The sequence below is a fragment of the Aegilops tauschii genome, chromosome 3, assembly GCF_002575655.3.
Source record: "Aegilops tauschii subsp. strangulata cultivar AL8/78 chromosome 3, Aet v6.0, whole genome shotgun sequence".
In the NCBI taxonomy this organism is placed as follows: Eukaryota; Viridiplantae; Streptophyta; class Magnoliopsida; order Poales; family Poaceae; genus Aegilops; species Aegilops tauschii.
In genome coordinates this window covers 16,913,423-16,924,588 of record NC_053037.3, presented here as the reverse complement: position 1 = coordinate 16,924,588, position 11,166 = coordinate 16,913,423, and the positions used below count along the sequence as shown (strand labels likewise).

The 11,166-nt window shown below is 46.2% G+C and overlaps 2 protein-coding genes across 3 annotated transcripts; one reads left to right on the top strand and one right to left on the bottom strand.

Moving 5' to 3' along the window:
- Positions 1-4,592: 4,592 nt before the first annotated feature.
- LOC109756699 (plastidic glucose transporter 4) lies at positions 4,593-9,731 on the top strand. Of its 2 annotated transcripts, none has more exons than XM_020315537.4 (14): positions 4,593-4,940; positions 5,089-5,366; positions 5,894-6,005; positions 6,154-6,221; positions 6,491-6,623; positions 6,714-6,813; positions 6,906-7,018; positions 7,367-7,460; positions 7,548-7,701; positions 8,112-8,258; positions 8,339-8,412; positions 8,499-8,587; positions 8,691-8,805; positions 9,209-9,731. In XM_020315537.4, the coding sequence occupies exons 1-14, from the start codon at positions 4,690-4,692 to the stop codon at positions 9,425-9,427; spliced, it is 1,947 nt and encodes a 648-aa protein (XP_020171126.1). In that variant the 5' UTR covers positions 4,593-4,689; the 3' UTR covers positions 9,428-9,731. The 2 variants fall into 2 exon arrangements, with proteins under 2 accessions (XP_020171126.1, XP_020171125.3); XM_020315536.4 differs by having other exon boundaries at positions 4,593-4,985.
- A 19-nt stretch (positions 9,732-9,750) lies between these two features.
- Positions 9,751-10,801, bottom strand: LOC109756701 (uncharacterized). Its single transcript, XM_020315539.4, has one exon. It carries the CDS (start codon positions 10,608-10,610, stop codon positions 9,879-9,881), a length of 732 nt encoding a protein of 243 aa, XP_020171128.4. The 5' UTR covers positions 10,611-10,801; the 3' UTR covers positions 9,751-9,878.
- Between the last annotated feature and the right edge of the window lie 365 nt (positions 10,802-11,166).

Below are 11,166 nucleotides of genomic sequence, written 5' to 3'. Positions count from 1 at the left end.
GCCAATGTAACGAGGGTTTATTGATGACTAGGATTACTCTCTATCCTCCACTAACAGAGCTATGTATAGATATTCGAGAGGGGGGGGCACTCCATGAAGGATTTTTGTTTGAAGGACCTAGTTTTTTTTATATGTTTTTGTCCTTCTCATCTTGCCTCGGCAAAATTTTCCTACATCCACCACTAATCTCCTCCTGCATGAGCATGTAGGCAGTGTACATTGGCTTAGCATGCATATTAGGACCAATTAATGGAAGATTACAAGGTAATGTTTGTATAATTTTTCTCCCAATCTTATTAGGATAGTGTTCATTGTACTGGCTAATTATATGTTGTCCTTTGTGTAGGATATTTGCATGAAGTTTTCTTGTATATAACTTGTTTTTTTGCTTGCAGTACAACTTATTTCGACTGTGTGAAACCTAACGCATGTCACAAGAAGCCGTTATTATTTGCAAATACACACACACATGAATACACGCACCTGCACACACACACACACAATGCTTACCCATTTAACATACATGTATTTTATGAATTTTGATGTAATAAAAGATCATGAGATATTCTCCCAATTTATTACTTTTACTCGCTTGTGCCTTGTTTCAACCCCCCACTTTGTTTTGCAACATGAGGGTATGCCTACAAATTTGTCATTGCGGTTTTGTTATCATAAGTAATAAAATAGGGTGTGAGCTATTTTCTCACAAAATAAAATAGAATCATGAGAAAGAAAGTACAAACATTTTTGCACCTCTATCACGAAGAGGACAACTTGACTTTTAAAAAATGACCAATCGGTTATAACTAGGAGGTATCTATTTAGCATTTGTTGTTTTTTATTTTAGCAACAGCCATTTTTTTAACACAATACAATTGAAGTCACTCACATACATTCACCCCTATGAATGCATGCACACACAACTTACCCATATGAGCACCTCCGAGAGACTGAGACGGTATAGCATCTTAAGATTTGCAAAGTCACCGCAGGCGCCTCGTTGTCGACGGGAACATCTCTTCCCACTGAAGGAAGATTACCGAAAGCCTGAAGAAAATCCAAAAATAATGCAAGCACCAATGTCGCGTCTAGGACTTGAATACTGATGGGTTGAGGATACCACTGTTCTCCTAACCATCCAACCACAGATTGGTTCGCAACAACCAGGTTTTTAGACCGAACAATGTGTACACGTTCAGCCATCATTTCCCCTTCAACCTCCCGATCTTATGTGACTCAACGAAGTAGCATGGCCTTCCTTATAGCAACTTCTTGGTCGAAAGAAATTTTGATACCGTCGTCATTCGACCAGGAGAGTCGGCGACGATGTGACAAAGGCACGCCTTCGAGTGAAGTCGAGAAGACGCATGCGGCGAAGCTCAGTCATGTGCACCATCAATGATGATCCACTCTGCCAATTGCTCTCCAAGGCTTCCTCCCTTAACTCCCCTCATACTAGCTAGGAGAGAAGATGAGAGAACCTGGACTTCCTTGAGACGAGAGCTCAAAATAAGCTTATTGACAAGGTTCTGTCCCAAACCTCCAACAACCACTCTCCACCCGGGACACTAACCCAAGCTTAGGTTGGATCTTATGCTCAATTGTCCGGGAGACTAAAGCTTGATGACTTATTTCACCGAGGTCGCTTCATGAAGGAAAAAAAACTCAAATACAAAAGCCCACAATCTCACTCGCTACGCTCTATCTTTAGATGTTGGTCGCCATACACGGCCGATCTCACCGTATGATGTACTACCACTGTAAAGTAATATAGATCACTATAGTTGTTATCCGTATAAAGCAGAGAAAAGGGGGACAATTGCATTTTTACCCCTAATTGGTTTCTACCCACGGGTTTTGCCCTTACTTTTTGAGCTTGCTCAGTTTTGCCCTTACTTTTTCCGTCGAGCTTGCTTAGTTATGAATTTTCAAAGTTTTGGTCAAACGGTCAAAGGGCATTCGAGGGACCATGACGGAAAAAGTAAGGGCAAAACTGAGCAAGCTCGAAAAGTAAGGGCAAAACTCGTGGGTAGGAACCAACTAGAGGTAAAAATACAATTGTCCCAAGAAAAAAACGTATATTCATCCTTTTTCTTTATTGAGTTTTTTTTGAGTCGATCGTATATATCCATCCTCGTGATCCAGATGGGGCATCCTCGTGGGTTGCTGACAAAAAACTCTTATCCAATGCACACATCGTTGCCAGCACGGCAGGCCCTCTCTCTCTCCCTCTCTCGTGGCGTGGATGTACATGCCGCGCCAACAGGAAAAGGAAAAAAAACACGCGAAAAGAGGAGGCGGAGGAAGAATTCCATCGACAGCACTCCCTCGGAACTATCGGATCTCGAGAAGAAGATATATCCATCGCTCGCACCCGTCGTCTTCCTCCTCCGGCCCCACCCACCATCTTCATCCAAGCCGCAATCCACCCGCGAGCTCGCCATTAATCCCACTCCACTCGGCTCCAGGAGGGAAGGCCGGCGGCCTCCAGTCGAAGGTACGACGTCCTCTCACGGAAACAAAACCGTGACTCTCGCGGAAGAAAAAGAAAAGAGAAAACGCGTTTTTTTTCCGTTTCCGAGGAGGCACGGCCGTGACTCTCGCGAAAGCACAACCGTGCCTCTCACGGAAGCAAAACCATGACTCTCGCGAAAGGAAAAAAACAGAAAACACGTTTTTTTCGTTTCCGAGAGGCACGGCCGTGACTTTCGCGGAAGCAAAACCATGACTCTCGCGAAAAGAAAAAGAAAACAGAAAACACGTTTTTTCTTTTCGTTTCTGAGAGGCACGGCCGTGACTCTCGCTAAAGCACAACTGTGCCTCTCGCGGAAGCAAAACCGTGACTCTTGCGAAAGGAAAAAAAAAAAGAAAACGCGTTTTTTTTCCGTTTCTGAGAGGCACGGCCGTGACTCGTGAAAAAAAACAAAAAACGCATTTTTTCCGTTTCCTAGAGGCACGGCCGTGACTCTCGCAAAAGGGGAAAAAAGAAAACATGTTTTTTCGCGCAAATTTTTTTTGTCCAAAAGGTAAGGAAGACCGGTGGAAAACCAAAACGTCGAAAAAACTCGGGAATAAACCATTTAAAAAGCCGAAAACGTGTGCGGAAAGAAAACAAAATCTGCAGGGAGCACCCAGAGCGCGACAAGTGGCGAATGGCAGAGAGCGCGCCAAGTGGCGCTGATCGTTACGAGGCTCCCGAAGGAGCGCTCGTTAACTAGCTGCTCTCAGTAATATAGGACCTTTTAGATCACTATAGTTGGTATCCGTATAAGGCCAATTTTTTTTGGATATTCATCCTTTTTCTTCATTGAGTTTTTTTTGAGTCGATCGTATATATCCATCCTCATGGTCCAGACGGGGGCATCGTCATCGGTTGCTTACAAAAGTCCTTATCGAATGCACACATCGATGCCAGCACGGCAGACCCTCTCTCTCTGGCGTGGATGTACATGCACCTACCTATCCCACCGCGCCAAAAGCAAGAAGAGAGAGAGAGAGAGAGAGAAAACACGCGAAAAGAGGAGGAGGAGGAAGAATTCCATCGACAACCCTCCCTCGGAACTATCGGATCTCGAGAAGAAGATATATCCATCTTCGCTGGCACATTAGGGTATGCCTACAATTTTTTTGTTTCGGTTTTGTTATCATAAGTAATGAAACATGGTGTCAGCTATTTTCTCGGAAAATAAAATAGAATCATGAGAAAGAAAGTGCAAACATTTTTGCACCTCTATCACGAAAGAGGACAACTTGATTTTGAAAAATGAATAATGTTCATACAGTCCAATCGGTTATAAATAGGGGTACCTATTTAGCATTTCTTGTTTTTAAATTTTAGCAACAACCAGGTTTTTAGACCCAACGACGTGTACTATCACGTTCAACCATCATTTGCCCTTCAACCTCCCGATCTTATGTGACTTGACAGAGTAGCATGGCCTTTCTTATGGCAACTTCTTGGCCGGTAGGAATTTTGATACATCTGCCATTCCGCCAGGAGAGTCGTTGATGATGTGACAAAAGGCCCGCCTTCGACTGGAGTCGAGAAGACGCAGGCAGCAAAGCTCAATCATGCGCACCAGCAATGATGACCCACTCCGCCAATTACTCTCTAATGCCTCCTCCCTTGACTTCTCTTCCACCTTCATACCGGCTAGGAGAGTAGATGAGAAAACCTGAACTTCCTTGAGACGAGAGCTCAAAATAAGCTTATTGACAAGGATATGTCCCGAACCTCCAACAACCACTCTCCACGAGGGACATTAACCAAAGCTTAGGTTGGATCTTATGCTCAATTGCCCAGGAGACTGAAGCTTGAGGACTTATTTCATCGAGGTCGCTTCATGAAGGAAAAAAAAACTCAAATACAAAAGCCCACAATCTCGCTCGCTACGCTCCATCTTTAGATGTTGGTCGCCATACATGGCCCATCTCACCCATATGATGTACTTACCTCCCTGAAGTAATATAAGACCTTTTAGATCACTATAGTTGTTATCTGTATAAGGCCAATTTTTTTGGGATATTCATTCTTTTTCTTTATTGAGTTTTTTTTGAGTCGGTCGTATATATCCATCCTCGTGATCCAGACGGGGCAGCCTCGTGGGTTGCTGACAAAAAACTCTTATCCAATGCACACATCGTTGCCAGCACGGCAGGCCCTCTCTCTCTCCCTCTCTCGTGGCGTGGATGTACATGCCGCGCCAACAGGAAAAGGAAAAAAAAACACGCGAAAAGAGGAGGCGGAGGAAGAATTCCATCGACAGCGCTCCCTCGGAACTATCGGATCTCGGGAAGAAGATATATCCATCGCTGGCACCCGTCGTCTTCCTCCTCCGCCCGCCCCCATCCCATCTCCATCCAAGCCACAATCCACCGGCGAGCTCGCCATTAATCCCACTCCACTCGGCTCCAGGAGCGCCAGCGGCCTCCGGTCGAAGGTACGACGTCGTTTTCCACCCCCACGTCAGCCACTCCACTCCCCGGTACTACCACTACCAGTCAACGCGCCGGTTTAATGCGATTTTCGCCGTTACATTTTTTTTGGTAACGGAAGCTGAAAGTTCCTGCGGTGGTGTGCGATCGCAGGAAGGTCCCCCTTCTGCCCCCCGTTAAGATGATGCGGTGCGCTGTGAGGGGCGGCGGTGCTCACGTCGTCATCGGCGAGCGGAGGTCGCCGTCGTCGTCGTCGCCCGGCAGCGGAAGGAGCGTCGTGCGGATGTCGGAGGGGCGCGGCGGGCTCTGCTGCGGCGGCGTGAGGTCGCGCGCGGCGGATCTCGCGGGGCTCGAGATGGGCAGGCCCAGCGCCGGCGCCGCGGGGCTCTTCCGGAGCACGCGCTACGGCCGCGTGCGCGCCACGGCCTCAGGTGCGTGCGTCGCCGTCTCGTCACTCCCGTCCCGCGTCGCCGATTCGGGGCACGGAAGCGTGGTTGTGCAATCTGGGGTTTGGTTGTTAGGGATGATGTAAGCTGCAGCAACAACCTACCAATCGCCGCCAGATTCCGTGCGATTCTGTGAATGTTTGGCAGGGGGAATGTGACGGAGGGTCATGCCTGTTGCGCCGGCCAGCAATTTCGTTGTGAATTCCGCTTTGGGCAAACAGGGATTGCATCGGCGCTGTCTATCCAGTACTAGTACCAAGCTGTAGTTGTCCTGGGTGGTGTACTAGTGTGGTTGCCAGCGGACTTGTGACATGCTTATTGGCCGTCTGAGATTCAGCTTCTGGTGTACCATGGGAATGTCCGTGTTGCATAGTAGGCTCCGAATTGTACAGGATGTTGGTAAAGATCTTGCGGTTAGCTGCACATGATACCATGACAGTGTATTGTCACTGGGATTTTTGACCGTTTAACTGTATCAGCTAATCTAGACTCCTTTACTATCTTATATCCAGCTGACCCCGAGGATATTCCATCTGACAAGCTTCAAGCTAAATCTTCTGGGAGTGTTCTGCCGTACGTTGGCGTTGCTTGCTTGGGGGCAATTCTGTTTGGCTACCATCTTGGGTATGTTTTTCCTTTTCACTCTACTGTTGCGTAGAAATATTTCCCATGCATTGCAAGGGGTTAAGCGCAGTTTCCTAGTCTAAATGTTAACTGACCTATACCAGTGTCTAGCAAAACTGAATATCTCATTTGAATACATGTGTTTTAGTGTGGTCAATGGCGCACTTGAATATCTCTCGAAAGATCTTGGGATTGCTGAAAATGCTGTGTTACAAGGTATGACATTCTTTTACTTGCTAGTATAATCCACACTTCATTTATTGTAGTTTTAGAACCTTTTCGTACATACCTTTTCTTTGTGTCTGCAATAGTGACATCTGAAATGTCAGATCAATTATGTACAAACATTTTTTTTTGCAAGAGACTTGCATACTGCTTTTAAAGGGGATAAGAATAACATATGCACTAGGACTTTATGGCATGAGGATTCCATGAGATATCATTTTGCCTATATGCTTCACAATACATCTGCCTTTTTCACTCAGGATGGGTGGTTAGCACAACCCTGGCTGGCGCGACAGTAGGTTCTTTTACTGGAGGGGCTTTGGCTGATAAATTAGGGAGAACACGGACATTTATCCTAGATGCAATCCCTCTTGCTGTAGGCGCATTCTTGAGGTGTGTTCTGAGACTGAATTCACTGCTATAACAATATATGGTTCAAGGTACACTATTGCTATGTAAACCTAACTCGCAAAACATTTGTAGTGCAACAGCTCAAGATGTCCGTACAATGATTATTGGTCGATTACTTGCTGGGATTGGTATTGGGATCTCTTCTGCTCTTGTGCCCCTTTACATATCTGAGGTTTGTGATATCTCAAAATTATCACAACCACTGTTCAGCAACTACTGCCTGTGATATTGAACTTACCCAGCTGACCTATTTGCACCTTGCAGATCTCACCAACTGAAATACGTGGAGCACTTGGTACGATTAATCAGCTGTTTATCTGCATTGGAATTCTTGCAGCTTTGGTAGCTGGATTGCCATTAGCACAAAATCCTGCATGGTGAGTTTTCTCCTATCCTCTTTTCCTTTGTCGCATTCTGTTGATGCCTTTTGAATTTTGTTGTGCTTGTGCATAAAATCTGTTGACTACCAACTTCTGAATTCTCAAAACTTCTAATTTATGAAGTTATGATATATCTAAGAGCAATTGTTTTTTGTAATTACAAGGGAGAAACCTCTTTTTTTTTTTTTGTGAACAAATGCATTTGTAAGGAAGTTAGTCAGAAACAACAGGCATATTCATTTAATACATACGAGAGAACTAAAGATGCAAATCACAATAAATTTGGCATGATAAACATATGAGTTATTTAATTTGTGTTATCTGTTTGTGGTTGTGTGCAATCAGGTGGAGGACAATGTTTGGAATTTCAATAGTTCCATCTATTTTGTTGGCTCTAGGAATGGCTGTTTCACCTGAAAGCCCTCGCTGGCTATTCCAGGTTTGTGCTGTGCAAATTCTTTCACCATATTTTGTACTCAGGTGGCAACACGATACTTGAGAATAACTTTCATGTGATTAACCGCAGCAAGGAAAGATTTCTCAAGCAGAAGCAGCTATAAAAAAATTGTATGGGAAAGAGAAGGTTACTGAAGTCATGTATGACCTAAAGGCTAGTGGGCAAGGATCTAATGAGCCAGATGCCAACTGGTTTGATCTATTCAGCAAACGCTATTGGAAAGGTAAAATGTTCTCTGATTGTTTCCCTACACCCTATCAAGTCAATGACTTGGTACAAAGGAATTAGTGATAAAGTTTCATGTGTTGTCTTAATCTTATAGATGCAAGTAGTTTGGGCAAAGCAACTTTTGCCTATCATCCATGACAACAACAAAATGCATATGAATGATAAAAAAGAAATACTATGTTTTTTATACTCTCACAGTTGCATAGTTGCTTGATCGAAACTATCATCTCAGGGTTCCTTGCAAACTGCTTCTACCAGCCATGTTCTTTACAGTCATGACTCAGCCTACATAACTTGGGTAGCAGTTTATAAGTATTCTATTGATACTCATTTGTGTCTGCGTCATAATTGATAATCATGATGAAATTTTGGTACATGTGTCCTGATATATTTCTCATACTGCAGTTGTGAGCGTGGGAGCGGCACTGTTTTTGTTGCAGCAACTTGCTGGCATAAATGCTGTTGTGTACTACTCTACATCAGTGTTCCGCAGTGCAGGCATTGCATCTGATGTTGCAGCGAGTGCTCTTGTTGGTGCCGCCAATGTTTTTGGTTAGTTCTGTGTTGGTAAGAGTGTTTCGTTAGTAACTTCCAATTCCTTTTCTGAGGTGGTGTATGCATACTTCTCCTAGGCACCATGATTGCATCTTCACTGATGGACAAGCAAGGGAGGAAGAGCCTTCTCATAACAAGCTTTTCTGGAATGGTACTGTCTTTTCTACAGTAGTCTGTATTTGTGTTTCCCAATGTGTAAATGACTTAGAATTACTGTTTCTTCTTTCTCTTATGAAGGCGGCGTCGATGTTACTCTTGTCATTGTCCTTCACCTGGAAGGCTTTGGCACCTTATTCCGGCACTCTTGCTGTTGTTGGCACTGTCCTGTAAGTGGTTTACATTCACCTAATATAGCTTTCTCCTGGTTTTTCTTTATTAATAATTTTAGCTCCTAACTAACTTGAAATCTTGATTGTAATTTTTGTTCAGGTATGTGCTGTCATTCGCTCTTGGAGCTGGCCCTGTTCCAGCTTTGCTCCTTCCTGAAATATTTGCCTCCAGAATAAGGGCCAAGGCTGTAGCATTATCAATGGGAATGCACTGGGTAAGTCTCTAGTGGTTACAGTTGTGACAACTGACAAACAGATTATAGATGTCTGCGCCAACCAATTATTACCCTCCTTCAGCAGTATCGCATATCTTTACAAAATACAAGGTAGTCATAGCTTGTGCGTTATTAGATGAACGATCGGCTTATACATGCGATAAATTGTTTTTAGACAGTAACTTCTGTCCACTTCGGTAGATAGATGAAACTGGAAGAAGAACAAAAAGAAAAATGCATTCTGTAACAGTGATAATCCTTTCTACTTCCTCCGTCCCATAATATAAGATGTTTTGTAACGTCCCATAATATAAGATGTTACTTACTTCGATGATCAATGTTTTGCACTGTCGACTTAGCCTACTGGCACCAGTGAATCATCATTTGTTCTTTCTCTTTGCAGGTATCAAACTTCTTCATCGGCCTGTACTTCCTGAGCGTCGTCAACAAGTTTGGGATCAGCACCGTGTACTTGGGATTCGCGTCCGTGTGTGCTCTCGCGGTCCTGTACATTGCCGGGAATGTGGTCGAGACCAAGGGGCGATCCCTGGAAGAGATTGAGCGGGAGCTAAGCCCACCCAGTAAAGCCGATGCTAATGCTTTCTTGGTGAGTGATCAATGAGCACCGAGCACAAACGTCCTCGGACCTCGGGATGTTGTCTCTGCCTTTTATGTAGTTCCTGAAATAAGGGAGCCGCAAGGTCGCCTGACGCCATTCAAACCGGCTTATGTGCTATTGCTCCAGGAGGTGCAAGATTTAGGCTTGCTGCTAGTCCTTGGATCGGATGTCATCGTTTTCAGTGTACAGATGAACTCCTTATATGTGTCGGAACTTGGAAATAAAACTCCAATTTGCCGAATTTCAAAGCGTGATGTGTAATTATATTACTTACCAATTGAAAATGCCCTATTTCATACTGTGTAAATGAGATCTTGATGCAGCGGTAAATCGGTAGTAATCCATCCCACTTCATGTTTTTCATTTGAGAAATCAGTAACAGTAATAACCATGTGCTAGTGCTACTGCCAGCAACGAAAAAATCACTAATTTTTTTTGCTGGAAGGAAACCAAATCATTCGATGAACTCGAGTAGCGTCCTGGCCACCTGGCCCCTCAGCTCGGCCCGCTTCATCCCGGCCTTCAGCTCCGCGCGCCGCTGCTTCCTGACCCTGGCCTCCAGCGTCGCCGCCCTCTCGTCGCCGATCAGCCCGAACGCCGTCTTGAGCACCCCGCCGCAGGGCCGCCGCGACGCGATCGCCTCCACCTCCGCGGCGAGGCAGGGGTAGAGCGCCTCGAGCTCGGCGAAGCCCCTCCGCTCGTGGTGGCGCCTCGCGGCCTTGTCGGCGGCGCGATGCTCCCGGCGCCGCGCCCTCTCCGCCACCGTGCCCTCCCAGAGGCGCTTGGAGAGCTTGTAGACCCTCATGTCGTCGTCCGTGACGGGGACGGTGCCGCGGGAGAGCCGCCGGACGGAGCCGTAGTAGCGGTGGCGCAGGGAGTCCACGCGCCTGGCGGCCTGCTCGCCGCTGAACCGGATGCGGCCGGCGAGGGCGGTCGCGAGGTCGTCGCGGGAGGGGAGCTGGCCGTGCCGCTCCTGGTGCGCGACGACGGCCTCCAGGAGGACCACCTCGTCCGCGGTCGGCCAGCTTCGCGGCGGCCCTCCCGTGCCGCTCCGGGGTCGTCGCGGCTTCTTGGCTGCGGGAGCGGGCTCGGGGGACGGGGAAGGCGATGACGGCAGGCTGATGTCGTCTTCCTCGGACGAGACGGAGGAGATCGCGGCCTCGTCGGAGGAGGACGACGGAGACATGGGCGGCGGCGGCGGGTGATTGGCGATTTGGGGAGGGGGCGGGGGTTTGCCGGTTTGGACAGTTCGTGGGTGTGTCTGATCTTGTTTTTTTTTTTTTTTAGGGAAATGTATCTGGATCTTGTAGGTAGGAGAGTTGTAGCTCAACTGGGCTATAGCCCAAGGTGGCTTGACAGTCCGTTCGTTGCAACTCGGCCATTAGGCCCAAAATGGCACATAATTTTTCTGGACATTCTCGACATTTTATCACAGCACATAAACGCGTTGCAACATGCAAATCGGCCATTACAATTCCCTCCACGTAATTCCCTTGTATTTGATGTTGTTTTCTCGGAGGGAAAACTGTGCGGAGAAGTCAAATAAATACAAGGGGAAACCACTGTAAAAAGAAATAGCAGGCACACCTCAGACATTTGTAGAGAGAAAGTTGTGGCAACGTTCCAGGAGAGCGACATGGAGAGTGGGTTCTCGAAATCCAGGTGCAATGAAACGAAAAAAAAAAGCAATACACAAAATAAAATAAAATAAATAAAGAGAAATGCCGACAAGAAGTCACCTA